This window comes from Astatotilapia calliptera, chromosome 6 (assembly GCF_900246225.1).
Source record: "Astatotilapia calliptera chromosome 6, fAstCal1.2, whole genome shotgun sequence".
Classification (NCBI taxonomy): Eukaryota; Metazoa; Chordata; class Actinopteri; order Cichliformes; family Cichlidae; genus Astatotilapia; species Astatotilapia calliptera.
Window position 1 is genome coordinate 40491715 of NC_039307.1, and position 14359 is coordinate 40506073.

General features: G+C 42.8%; 1 protein-coding gene across 1 annotated transcript; it reads left to right on the forward strand.

Annotated features, from left to right (window-relative positions):
- The first annotated feature begins 3016 nt into the window (after positions 1–3016).
- Positions 3017–4904, forward strand: LOC113024568 (general transcription factor II-I repeat domain-containing protein 2). The gene is made up of 2 exons (XM_026171750.1): positions 3017–4160; positions 4768–4904. Exons 1-2 carry the CDS (start codon positions 3017–3019, stop codon positions 4902–4904), a joined length of 1281 nt encoding a protein of 426 aa, XP_026027535.1.
- The last annotated feature ends 9455 nt before the right edge of the window (positions 4905–14359 follow it).

Consider the following 14359-nt stretch of genomic DNA (forward strand, 5'->3'; position numbering starts at 1 on the left):
CCATCAAACATTACAGCACGACTCATTTTCTAGTTTTGAACTCCAGCTGTTTGAGTTACACCTGAACTCGGCTGCGCCTTTGCTGTGTGCCCTCATATACCGCCCTCCCAAGTTTAACAAGGATTTTATCAAAGAGTTTTGAGGTTTTATGGCTGGAATCATTCTTAAATTTGACAGTTTTTTAATCCTTGGTGATTTTAACATCCATGTCTGCTGTGACTCTAAACTTTTGGTCAAGGACTTTTAAAATATTATTGACTCTTTTAACTTGACCCAGTGGGTTACTGGTCCCACGCATGAAAAAGGTCACACACTGGACTTGGTGCTCTCCCATGGGCTGGATGTGTGCATCACGGAAATATCCGAGTTGCGCATCTCCGATCATCTTCCTGCGCAGCGTTAGAGTTGTTCACTCTAACGCTGTGCTGCTCGGTAGATAAGCCTTACGTCCCAGCGTGCAAAAAGCGAGCGCTTAATACTCAGAATCAGAATCAGAATCAGAATACTTTATTCATCCCGAGGGAAATTAGGGGTTACAGCAGGCAGCACGCTAATGGCGCATGTGCACTCACAAAGGAACCTTCTGACCAACTTTACACAAACATCACATTGGGGAGACATGTCAGAAGGTAGGCTGATAGGAAAAAACAACGAAAATACATAACATGAGGTAAGAGGAGGAGAAAAAAAACTCCACTCAGACTGAGCTCCTAGTGGGAGAACAGTTTGATAACAGAAAAAACACCTCAGCACAAAAGCACATGACTATCAATACACCATAGAAACACGAGACAAGCAACAGGGGCAGGTAAAGGGTAAGAGAGAGCCGGCGTAGACAGCGCATCCGGTCCTGCAGCATCTGCGCTGGTCCAGTTGACTGCTATCTTCCCCGGTAGGGCACAAGCATCGAAGGCGTTGGAAAGGGAGGGGGATGAGTGAGTGCTTGTCAGTGTAAGTGTGTGTGTGTGTGTGTGTGTCCAGAGTTCAGCGGAGACAGTGTCCTTCGCACTATCAGGCTAAGTAAACAGTCTGCCAGCCAACCCAGGTGGCCTTCATGGGACGGGAAGAATAGTCATCACACAGTCGTTATCAGGGAGTTGTTTTGGTGGGCTCCAGCCTTGGGCCTGCAGCTGGCGCCGTGGTGTCCGAATGTTGAATATTGTTGATTTCTGTTTTGTGAGCAGCTCGAATTTTAGCACTCTGAGACTGGTCCCTCAACTTCGCGTTGGAGAGCCGCGAGCCTCCCCATGATGGTATCAAACTTCAGTTCCAAGGTGTTGTTAGTCTTTTGATTCTGAGACCTCACAACTGCAGTGATCCGTTCCGCGATGTTTTCCAGCTGTCGCTCAAGGGTGTCATTTTGAGCAGGCCTCTCTCTGATGTTTCCCCTCATACGCTCAATGGTGTTGTTTTGAGCCTTCACAGCAGCAGTAAGCGTCTCCAAGGTGTTGACCATATTACGTTCGTTGTGAGAGGTCGCACCTCGTCCCGGCGCTTCGAATCCAGCGGGCAGCCATGTGGGGGTTTGAACAGCCGGTTCCGCTCTCTTATTTCTCTGATAAAGCAGAGAAATACTCTAACAGTGCCCACTTTTTCTGCTGCTTTTGTGGACTCTGAAATATTGAACTCCAGCTGTGAAAGCGTTGAGGAGCTTTTGCACATCCTTCATTTAACCTGTACTGATATTTTGGACTATTGCTCCACTCAGGACTGTGCCTAAGAATTTATCAGAGCCGTGGTTGAATGAACATACGCGCTCCCTCAGATGTGACTACAGACGTGCTGAAAGGAGATGGAAAAAGGACAGATTACAAGTTTGTGGCATTCACACCCACATTCTGGGAGCATGGGAGAGGTGTACCTTCTCTTATTGTTTTATGGTAGGATAAACGTGTCTATATGTTTTAGGCTAAGAGCCTTTTGTTTAGATGAACTGTTGGACTTCCAAACCAGCAGGGTTAGGGAAGTTGTTTATGGGTCACACTCTGACCCCCAGAAAGCCTCAGATCAGCTGAAACACTCAGTTTATTTAAATCCAGGTTGAAGACTCACCTGTTCTCAGCTGCATTTGAATAAAGCACCAAATCCACACTTTAAGCTTAAATTTCAAAACTTACATTTAACTACTGATTTTATCTACTGTTCTGATTTTATCTGTTTTGAGTTTATATACTGTTGTTTGTTGTTTGTTTGTTAATTAGTTAGTTAGTTTATTTGCTTGTTTTAATCAATTTTAAATCATGCTTTTTATTTGTTCTTGTTTCTAATGTCTCTGTAAAGCACTTTGAATCACCTTGTTGTTGAATTGTGCTATACAAATAAACTTGCCTTGCCTTGCCTTGCCTTACACAACGCACAGGCAAGGTACTCTTTGTGTGTATGTATACGTCGTATGTTAATGCACCTATGCATATTCATGTAACCACAATAAAAGAGCAGTGTTATGGGGGAGCAGATGAGAGCAACTGGGGTCAAGCGAAGGAACGGGGTTTGTCCAGTTCTCTCCCGTGCACGAGAAACATAAAGAACTTTGCCTACTCGTGTCTTGCTTTGCTGTGTAATTAAATTGTCCTTAACGTTCCAGCGAATAGGTTTATGCTACAAACCTATCAGCGACTGTACAAAAAAAGAGAAAAGTTGATGGTGAGGGCCGCCGCTTTCAGGAGCGGTGGGAATTGCAGTATTTTTTTACTGAAATTTGAGGCAATTGTGTTTGCCTGATTTGTAAAGAGACTGTTGCCTTGTTTAAGGATTTTAACATTAGGAGACACTACGAGACTAAGCTGTTAGCTTGTTATTTTATTTATTTATTTATTTTTTAAAAAGAGGGGCAATACATATTAATGAACATTTTAACAAATGTAAATATGCTAGATTACAGCCTTGGGCTAATTTCCATCTGCAGACCCTCTGGCAGGTTGGTGTTGAACACAAATTAGTAAAAACATACAGAGACACTATTTACAGGTCATGTGACAAGGACAAAAACAGTGATCACATTATACTAGAACAAACAATGACAAGGAGAGTGGACACAGAGGACAGTATAGATGTTGCAGCATATAACAAGCTAACAGGGAGTGAGCGCGCTGAAAAAGTGAAGCAACTCCAAGCTGCTCTGGCTTCGCAACAGCGATTTTTCATGCGGGCCTGTGAGATACATGAAAATAGCACGAAAGCCAGCTACGAAGTGGCTATGTTAATAGCGAAACATGGCAAACCTTTCACCGAAGGTACGTTTGTCAAAGACTGTGTCATGAAAATAGTGGAGAACATTTGCCCCGAGAGGAAGCAAGAATTTCTGAATGTTTGCTTGGCACGCAACACTGTGGCACGCAGAGGTGAGGATATATCGTCAGACATTGACAGACAGCTGCGGGACAGAGGAGTGGATTTTGATTATTTCTCATTAGCCTGCGATGAAAGCACCGATGCATCTGACACCGCGCAACTGCTGATTTATTTACGAGGAGTCGACGACAAGATGAATGTGACAGAGGAGCTGCTGGATCTCAAAAGCCTTAAGGGTCAAACCAGAGGATTGGCTTCTGTTTGTGAAGCTGTTGATGATGTGAAGCTACCATGGAGTAAAGTCTCTGGGATCATTACTGATGGTGCACCTGCCGTGGCTGGTGAGCGAAGCGGATTGTCCACACTGATCTGCAATAAAGTCGGCAAACAAGCAGGTAACGCTGTTAAACTTGACTGTATCATTCATCAGCTGGCTCTCTGTGCCAAATATCTCAAATTTGATGATGTTATGAAACCAGTAGCAAAGACAGTCAACTGTATTCGCTCTAAAGCTCTGTGCCACCGACAGTTTCAGCAGTTTCTTCACGACATCCAGGCTGAATATGGTGACGTCATTTATTACAATGATGTGAGGTGGCTAAGTCAGGGGTCTGCACTACAGCGATTTTTCTCTCTCAGAGAGGAAATTAGACAGTTTTTGGATGAGACGGGACAACCAATGGAAGAACTGTCTGATCCTGTATGGCTGGCAAATCTGGCTTTTTTGGTTGACATTACGAAACACGTGAATGCGCTGAATGTTAATCTTCAAGGAAAAGACGCAGTGGTGAGCCAGCTATACGCTCACATCAAGGCCTTTGGAACCAAACTGCAACTTTTCCAAAGACACTTGTCCCTAACAGAGCCCTGTACTGCACACTTCCCAGCTTTGAAAGACGTTATTGACAGTTTCCCAGTGGACATTAATGTTGTTACGGTTCGGCGTTGGCAGTGTATTGTTTTAGGCGTTTTGTTTTGGCGTGACTGTTATGTGCTTCCCGTTTTACTTTGAAAGTCTGTGTTATCTTAGTGTGTTCAATTTACGTGTCCCTGTCTCGTCAGTGTAAGCGTTGCCCCAGCTGTGTTTCCCTCTTGTTGTCCATTTCCTGATTGCTCCCTCTAGGTATTTAAACCCTGTGTTTCAGTATGTCATGGTCGCGATCTCCCCCCCCCGTTGTAAATAGTTTGGCGCCTTGTGTTGTGATGTAAATAAATATCGTATTTTGCTTTAAAGAAAATAGTTGTCGATACTTTCGTTTTGCGATTATTTTTGTGGAAGCCCGTATTAGTCTTTTTTATGAGTTCGCCCTCCTTAAGAGCAGTGAGCTTGGGGGCCCTTTTTCCCTTATTTCTATTTTTCCTGAGTTGCACGCCGGTTGCCTAGGCCAGGGTGTAACACTGTCCAGATGAAGGGGTACGCAACAGCTACCGCGTCTCTTTCTGGAGAATTTAACAAACACTTTCAGGACTTTGCAGCTATTGAAAAAGACATGCTGCTTTTCTCATCGCCCTTCTCCGTGGACCCCGATGATGCTCCTCTGCAGCTTCAGCTGGAGCTCATTGAGCTGCAGTGTGACGATGAGCAGAAAACACCGGCAGTGTTCTCTTGTTGACTTTTATCAGCAGCTAGACAAAGACAGGTTTCCTGAAGTGCGATCTCTTGCTAAGAAAATGCTGAGCTTATTTGGTTCCACATATTTGTGTGAGCAAACATTCTCTGTCATGAACTTAAACAAGAACCGATTGAGATCAAGGATGAGTGACTCCCACTTGCGTGAAATTTTTTACGCATCTCAACCACTGCCCTCAAACCAGACCTCCTGATCGCTTTACTAAAAATCTAGATCGAAGTATTGCCCCTCTCATTAGTCCAGGGATGCCCAGATTCTGTGCTGGAGAGCTGCTATGCATGTTTTAGTTCTTTCTGGTTTAGCACAGTTGAATCAAATGAAGAGCAGGCCTCCAGGAGTGACATCCCTGCATTACTCATGTGTTCCCGGACAGTAAAAAGCATAAAGCATGTTAATGCAATCCACAAAAGGAAACGTATTTTGTTAAACTCTTAAGATTTGGTTTTAACTGTTGATGTTATGCTCTTAATTCATAGTTGAGTGTGTTGTGTACATATTGTGTAAATTTACAAATGTGTTTATTTCTTGCGGCAAGTGAACTTCCAGTTGTGCAGTAGATGTGAAAAACTTTGGCTTCCTGAAAGGTCTTGTAAAAGTCAAGGGTGAAATTCACTTTAAAAAAAAAAAACTTTATTGATAACAGAACACTTTTCATTACTTAAAACTCCTGTTTAAATGTTCATTAGGCAAAGATATTGCAAACTCATGGAAATTTAGGGTATTCTATACAGTTTGTTCAATGTTGTCTGACTCTCCAGATATAAATGAAAGGCCGAACTGTGTCTTTAGAGTTGTAAATGCTTGCCTGAGTGTCTTTTATTTAGGTACATTTCTATTTTAAAAATAAAGGTAATTGTGACTATTAAAATTGTTCCTCATTATATTTTCATGTAACTTTGTTATGAAAAAAAAGTCAAAAGGAACCATTGGCCCCCAGGCATCTTCACTTTATAAAATTTGGCCCTCTTTGCAAAAAGTTTGGACACCCTTGATCTAAAGTCTTGGAGAAAGTGGTCTATCTACCTACAGTTGCAGGCCCACCTTGATTTTAATATGATCTCTGAAAAATTTCAATCTGGTTTTAAATAACTACATAGCACTGAGACGGCACTTTTAAGGGTTTTTAACCATATTCTTTTAACTCTGGACTCTGGCAGCCCTGCTGCCCTCTTATTGTTGGACTTGTCAGCAGCTGTCAAGCTGTCGACACAGTCGACCTTGACATCCTGTTATCACGGCTAGAATTTTATGCTGTCCTAAAAGGATCTGCCCTACAGTGGTTTCTGTATGCCTATTTGTCAGAAAGGTCTTTTCATGTCAATATGGGTCCCCACAACTCCAAAATAGCCCCTCTTAAATACGGTGTACCTCAAGGCTCTATTTTGGGTCCTGCCCTGTGTTAAGTCTAATTGTTGAATGTTGCCATTGTGTTTCTTAAATTTGTACAGTCTTAGTTCAAGCAGTAGGATCAAAGCCATTCCTTTGATCCTGACCACCTCTCCAACCACTCTGTGCTGGGGGAGGTTTTATTGTAGATACATCCTATCTGAAAGATCTGTTTCTTTTGATGTTAGCTTCCTGGGTTTACGACCCTCTGGTCAGCAGGAGGTCTGACACACACACACACACACACACACACACACACACACACACGCACACATACACACGCACACATACACACACACACACACACACACACACACACACACACACACACACACTCTTACTTAAATACAGAAGTTCACACATCTTATCACCATGTGGGCGTGGCTTTGTTCTGATGTGTTTTGTGTGAACTGTCTCTCAATAAAAGGTAGCAGGAGGAGGTCAGATCTGGGGGTCATTTTCGTGGTGGACACAGACGAGGCCTCCCTTGCGCAAATAATCGATCGATCGACTGTCTTGTTTTCTTCATGATGAATAAGTCTCTAGAATTAGCGGGGTTTGTGGAAACACAGACCCAACATTTATTTGGTCCTTCGGAGCCGGAACCTAACACATTGCATCCACCGAGGAGAGGGAGAGGACGCCACCACAACGTCTGGGATGATTGACGTAAAGCCCTGGTGTTTCACTTTGCTTGTCACCAGGCTGGGAAGTTTGCGCCTGACCTCCCTCGGGATGGATGACGATTGACGGGATCCAGAGACTCTTCCCATTAGTGATGGGATTTCCGGCTCTTTTTAGAGAACCGGCTCTTTCGGTTCGGCTCACTAAAAAGAGCCGGCTCTTTCAGCTCCGAACCGGCTCTTAAGGTTGTTTTGTTGCTTTAATTAATTTATTATTAACAATAATATAAAATTATGCACAAAAGGAATTACTAATGTAAAAAAAAAGTGGTTTTATTTATATATGTTTATATATAAATATATGCGGTGGCCCCTAGAGACAAAACACGTACAAACTCCAAAACTCATTTCTAGCATTTCTAGCATAAGTGATCTAGGTAGCTCTGAACTTCCAAAACAGAGCTACCTAGATCACTTAAAATACACAATTGAAAGCATGAAAGCATATGTGTATTGTTTGTGTATTTATACACAAGCATTCATATAGAGTCAAATAAAATTTAAAAAAAAGTTCATTTACCTGTTACTGCCACACACCAAATCCGGTCGTTGGTACTTGCTGGCTTGTGTAGCCACTAGGTAACAAAAGCTCAACACTGCGCCTAGCATCCTGGAGCACTTCTGTTGTCTTTTGTACGTGTTTTGAGTTTTTATGTGCTTCTGAGTTTTTACGTGTTTTGGAGTTTGCACGTGCTTCGGAGTTTGTATGTGCTTCAGGGTTCGTACGTGATTTGAAGTTTGTACATGCTTTGTCTCTAGGGGCCACCGTAAATATACTTTTATTTATTCACGCCACATAAAATGTAATAAATAAATCATATAATACAAAAACCTACTAGTTACAGTTCAACTTTTAACTATTTAAATTTTCAGCTTTTTCCTTTTAAACCAATTTAAAGTGAAACAACACAAAACACTGCAAACCACAACACAATTAAATATAAATTATAATATGAAAACAAAAAGAAGATGCACATTCTCTGTCATATGGGCCTGTATGTATAAACTTTCTGAATCCTTTATCATCTGCAACTGAAAATAGTTGTGGATGATTACTGTACCTTTCTAATGTGACGTTGTTGTCCCTGGCTCTCTTTCTCTCTCTCTCCCTCCTGCTCGGTTCCTGTGCTACTGAGTGCAACTACCGCCCCTCTTCCAAGCATAAAGCACAAGGCTCGCATGCTGAGTGAAGCCGAAAAAAGTGCGAGAGAGAGGGTGAGAGAAAAAAAACCCCACGGCTCGCGATAAGGAGCCGGCTCGCGTCGTTCACGTCAAAGACCCGGCTCTAAGAGCCATTTCGTTCGCGACTGACCCATCACTACTTCCCATGAACGTAAACAAACAGTGAGTACAGAAGGCCTTAGAGAGCGGCTACGTGACCCTGCGTTGACCGCAGGTACGGGAGCGCGCTAGCCGCGTGAGAGAGACGCAGGCTTCTCCACCGTGTGGGGCGTAGAGATAACCTAGGTTCGGTGACTCCGCCGTGGAGAGAGTCTGGAATCTCCGCCATTTGGGGCGTTAGAGAGTGTCCGAAGGTTGAATTCTCCGCCATATGGGGCGTTTGAGAGTTTTCAACAGAGAGCGCTAGCTGTGCGTGCAGGCGCTAGCTGTGCGTGCAGACGCAAGCGATAGGCCTATGTTGTGTGTGTGTGCGGGCCAGACGTGGTCTGCGTGAGTGTGGCTGATTGTTGTCTTGTAATGGAGAATAAAATGTGTAAGTCTGCCTTAGAAGGAGATGTAAAATTTATGGAGAAATTTTCACCGGGCAGCACGCAGTATGTAGGTTGTTGGCGTAAAAAATAAAAATAAAAAAATATGGATTTGAAGGGACATTAATGGAAGTTAAAGGTAAAATGCTGGTAGAAAGAATAGCTGTAAGCGTAGCAGGTAAAACAGGGGAAGCGAAGCAGAGGAAGGAATTGCAGTTAGCAGTTGCTAAGTTGTGGCTGGAGCAGGCTCAAAAGAGAAGAGAAGCACAGAACGTTAAAAGAGCAATATTGCAAGCAGTGGTTGTGAAACCTGAGGATGAAACAGCTCAATCCACTGCAACTACTTTAGAACCGTAGAAAAGCATTATGAAGAGCAAGAATGTTAGCAGAAAGAAGAGCCAGAGAAGAGCGTGAGAGAGCAGAGGTGGAGGAGAAATTAAAGGCTGAGTATGGAGAGGCATTGGGAGCAGCATTGAGTCCAAGACAGACTAGGCAGGGCAGGAAACAGAAAGTAAAGTTAGTGAACACAGACGTTACAACCACATATCCATCCCTGACACAACACAAAAAAACATATGGTGTTTCTGTCCCAGAGTGTGAAGATGAAGAAAGTTTTTCTCCTGATCCATTCCGTGAGTGTGAGAATGTTTGACATCACGGTGTGTGTGAAAAGGTATCCAGCTGGGGCAGACATGATTCTGCAGATCACCTGCCCAGTGGACAAAAAGGAATAAAATAGTTGTGTGGATGAATGATAGCACGAAGAGTGTTTGGTGTTTCTCAGTCTGAAACAACTGTAATGCTATTTTCTGTTTTGAGAAAAGTACAGTTTAAAAAAAAATCAGAGAGAGATGTGTGTTGTTTAAGCAGTGATGAGAATAATGAAAGTGTGATGAGAGACTAACACAAAAACATACAGAAAGTGCATTTACTATACTAACCCTACATGCATATACACATACAATGACACTCATGAAGACCAGACAGCATCTTAAGCATGAGATTCTGTTTGTCATCTTGTCCAAGTCACTAGTAAGATGAAAGTGATACATAGACTAGTGGCCTGAATATTATAGGAGGACAGATGGTTGCATCATAGAGGAGAAAACAGAATGCTGATGAGGGGTCTTAACCCTTCTTTGGCCCTGGGACCATTTTTGGTCCCTTTAGTTTTTCAGTTACAAGCCATTTGCACTGTGTTGAATGGAATATAGCCAAATTCTCTAAAAAAAAGTTTGGCATAATTTCATTTCAAAATTCAAGTCTGACTTCCTTAAATTAGCTTCAGTGGCTAAGCTAACAATACACATCCTCTTAGAGCCCTAGGGACCATTTTTGGCCCATTGACTTCCATTATAAACGCTATTTTTCACTGCAGAATTATTACCGTTAATGTCTTGGTGATTACTTATGTTTCCGTTTCGTTTTGGTCTATGAGCCTTAGAGTTGTAATTTTTTTATTTGTCCACCGGGTGGCGCCCTTGCTCCACATTTGATCCCTGCTGGAAAACAGCGGGCTGCTTGGACAGACCTGCGGGAAACGAAGCCTCATTTCCGGCGTGCAGCAGCGGCTTCGCCCGATGATCGGGCGGGACCATTTTTTGGTCCCTAGGACCGTTAGAGGGTGCTTTTTTTTTTTTTAGTCAACAGGAAATGACGTATTTGTTGTCACGTGGTATCGGATGTGTGGGCTGGAAAAAGCAGTCCCCGGTGATCGTGCCCCGGTGATCGTCGCGACTTACCCCGGCAACATGCACTTATTTCGGCCTAGAGGAGGAGCATTTGCCGCCTGGAGACCATTTTCTGGTCCTGAAAAAAAAAAAAAAAAGGCGATCGAAATGACTGTTGGTGCCAATCTTTAGTCCATCTAAAGGCCTAATTATAATAACAATTGAATATTACCTCAAATGTTTTTTTTGGAAAATATTCAAGTTTTATGTTTTTTGGGGCAAAAAAAGCAGTGCGCTCATGTGACGAAACCGGGATATAAAGGGTTAAAATCCGCGAAATGTAATTAAAGCTTGACATGAATATTTCAAGGAGAAGTAGGTCTAAAAGATTGGCTAATTTAAAGTGGAATAAAATATTAATATATAAATTTTTTATAGCACTTTTTTGGGCGTGGTCGATTAGGACCGATAGGGTGTGCATTTTATGAAATGCGCTCCTGCAAAAAAAATAAAAGGCGATCGAAATGACTGTTGGTGCCAATCTTTGGTCCATCTAAAGGCCTAATTATAATAACAAACAAATATTACTTCAAATGTTTTTTTTGGAAAATATTTAGTTTTTTGTTTTTTGGGGCTAAAAAAACAGGGCGCTCATGTAATAAAACTGGGATTTAAAGGGTTAAAACAACGAAAATATAATTAAAACTTTATATGAATATTTCAGGGAGAAGTAGTTTTAAAAGACTGACCAATTTAAAGTGGAAAAAAATATGAATATATAATCTTTTTATTGCACTTTTGGGGCGGGACCATTTTTGGTCCCCAGGGCTCTAAAGGGATGCATTTTTAAGGGTCAGCGAAGGTTAAATGAGTGAGCTGATTGTGAGTTTCTGATGTGTGAAGAAGTTTTAACACATTTAGTTACATGAGAAGAAACTTATTATGTGCTGAGACAACACGGTTATGCTGTATGTTGTGTGTGTGTATGGCTGATTTGGATGAATGTTTGAGATTAAACTGGCTGTTGATTTGTCTTTTGTTATTAAGTTGAGCCTGCCAATTGGGTTGTGACGATTTATCCCTCTGGCATGAAGAACACGTGTCATGACTTAAACAAGGCCTTTCTTTCCTTTGCTTTCCTTTATTTTCTGTCTTTTATTTTGTTACTTTCATGGTGCACTGCAAGTTTTGTTTGATGATCTTTGTTTGAGCAGATCTGCACGATTAGAACCGAAGCATCGTTGAGAAAACTGTTGAAAGGTGAGCTTCTCCAAAATTAAAATGGGCTCAGGAGAAAGCCACTTATTTGGGACAATTAGAAAAGAAGTTCCTGTCCAAAAGGATTCAACGAGGAAATCCAGTCTAAATTCTTTTTCTTTTTGAAATGACGTCGTTTTGCTGAGCATGGAAACGTATGCGACGATAATTTCCACAATTAGCAAAAGAGGGAATCACTGAGTGAATGAGTGAGAATTCTAAAATAAATGGGAAACTGACTGACTGACAAAAGCTGACAAGACTGACTTAACACCATTGTGTGAAGTCAACCCCCACCTGACAAAGGTGTGGATGTATCTCTGTGTGTGTCTCTGTTGCAGGAGCAGAAGGAGACCACAGGAGGAAACTTGGGTCACATGACTATGTGAACTCTGAAAATTTAACCTTTTTAGTTTAAATTCTCTGTCTGTGAATTTACCATGTGTGTGTGTCATTCACTACCTTGTGTTGCTCACAGAGATAACTGTGAGAAAGAGTGTATACACCTGTGCAGCGCTAACATTTACATTTCTTTTTACAGCAGATGGTTAATCATGTGATTTGATCATGTGATTTACAGCAGGACACAACTTAATATGTTTTTCTAAATCAAATTCAAATTTTATTTGTCACGTACACAGTCATACACAGTACGATATGTAGTGAAATGCTTGGACAACTGCTCGTGACCTAAAGAAAACAAAAAAGGAAAAGGCTATGAATAAGATAGGAAATAAATATGAAAAATTAAAAAGGGTAAATTTAACTAGGAAGGAATAAAATATAAATTAAGGTTAAAAATGAAATAACTGTACAACACAAATTAGAATGAAGGGTAAATTTAACTGGGAAGAATAAGATAAAATATATAAATTAAAGTTGAAAATAAAATAACTGTACAACAAAATACACAATATAGAACTATATAAGAATGTATGAAGAAATCTAAATATAAATAAATATATACACAATAACAGCAGCTGTACAAGTATTAACCGGAGATGAAGAATATAGTGACCAGTGTTGTGCAAAACCAAAGTCCAGAAAGTCCAGTGTGTGTGTAAGAACCATATGTGTGGGTCAGTACTGTGTGGTGGTGTGATTGAGAGACCGTATCGCCTGCGGGAAGAAGCTCCTCCTCAGTCTCTCTGTGTTGGTCTTTAGGGAGCGGAATCGCTTTCCTGACCTCAAAAGAGAGAACAGTCTGTTGTTGGGATGGCTGAGGTCCTTCACGATCTTCCTGGCCTTGGTCCAGCACCGCCTGCTGTAGATTGAGTGCAGGTCAGGGAGCTCGGAGCGGATGGTGCGCTCAGCTGACCGCACAACCCTCTGTAGAGCTCGTCTGTCCTGCATGGTGCTGTTCCCGAACCAGGTTAAGATGTTTCCCGCCAGGATGCTCTCTATGGTGCACGAGTAAAAGTTCCTGAGCACCTTGGAGGGCAGTTGGAAGTCTCTCAAGCGTCTGAGGTGGTAGAGACGCTGTCGGGCCTTTTTCACCACGGTGTTGATGTGACAGGACCATGACAGGTCCTGCGTGATGTGAACTCCGAGGTATTTGAAGCTGTCCACTCTCTCCACTGGGCACTCGTTGATGACGGGGGTCTGGTAGTTCCTCTCCTGCTTAGTGCTGAAGTCCACTATCAGCTCCTTTGTCTTACTGACGTTTAGAAGGAGGTTGTTCCTCTGGCACCAGTTCTCCAGATTCCTAATCTCCTTCAGGTAGGCCGTCTCGTTGTTATCAGAGATCAGGCCCACCACGACGGTGTTGTCAGCAAACTTGATGATGGTGGTGGAGCTGGTAGTGGCCACGCAGTCATATGTGTACAAAGAGTACAGCAGGGGGCTCAGGACACACCCCTGGGGGGCTCCAGTGCTGAGAGTGGTGGAGGCTGAGACATGTCCGCCCATCCTTACTGCCTGTGGTCTGCCAGTTAGGAAGTTGGAGATCCACTGACACATAGATGAGCTGAGTCCCAGATGCTCCAGCTTGGTGGTGAGTGTGGAGGGAATTATGGTGTTAAATGCAGAGCTGTAGTCTATGAAGAGCATTTTAACATAATTCCCCCTTCTAGTGTCCAAGTGAGTGAGTGATGTGTGGAGGAGATGAGAGATGGCATCGTCTGTGGAACGATTTGGACGGTAAGCGAACTGTAGTGGGTCCAGTGTGTCTGGTAGTGAAGAAATGATGAAGTCTCTGACCAGGCGTTCAAAGCACTTCATCACTACTGACGTGAGGGCTACAGGGCGATAGTCATTGAGAGAAGTAGGGTGGGGTTTCTTCGGGACAGGAACAATGATGGACTCTTTGAAGCATGTGGGGATCACCGACTGAGATAAAGAGATGTTGAATATCTCAGTGAACACAGGAGCTAGCTGGTATGCGCAGTCTCTTAGGATACGACCTGGGATGCCGTCTGGTCCTGCTGCTTTCCTGGTGTTCACTCTTTTGAAGGCTCTCCTTACTTCATGCTCGGAGATGACGAGCACATTTCCGGTGCTGGCAATATCTTCCTGTCTGCAGCCGTTAGCGCCGCCAACACTAGCATTGTTGGAGACCTTAGCTGCAGCCTCAAAGCGAGCATAGAAAGTGTTCAGCTCGTCTGCCAGAGTCACGGCCGCGTTCGTCATACCGGTTGTTGGTGCTTTATAGTCCGTTATTGTCCTTAGTCCCCGCCACAGGCTCCTAGAGTCACTCTGTTGGAGTTGTGACTCTAGTTTCCTCCCGTAGCGCT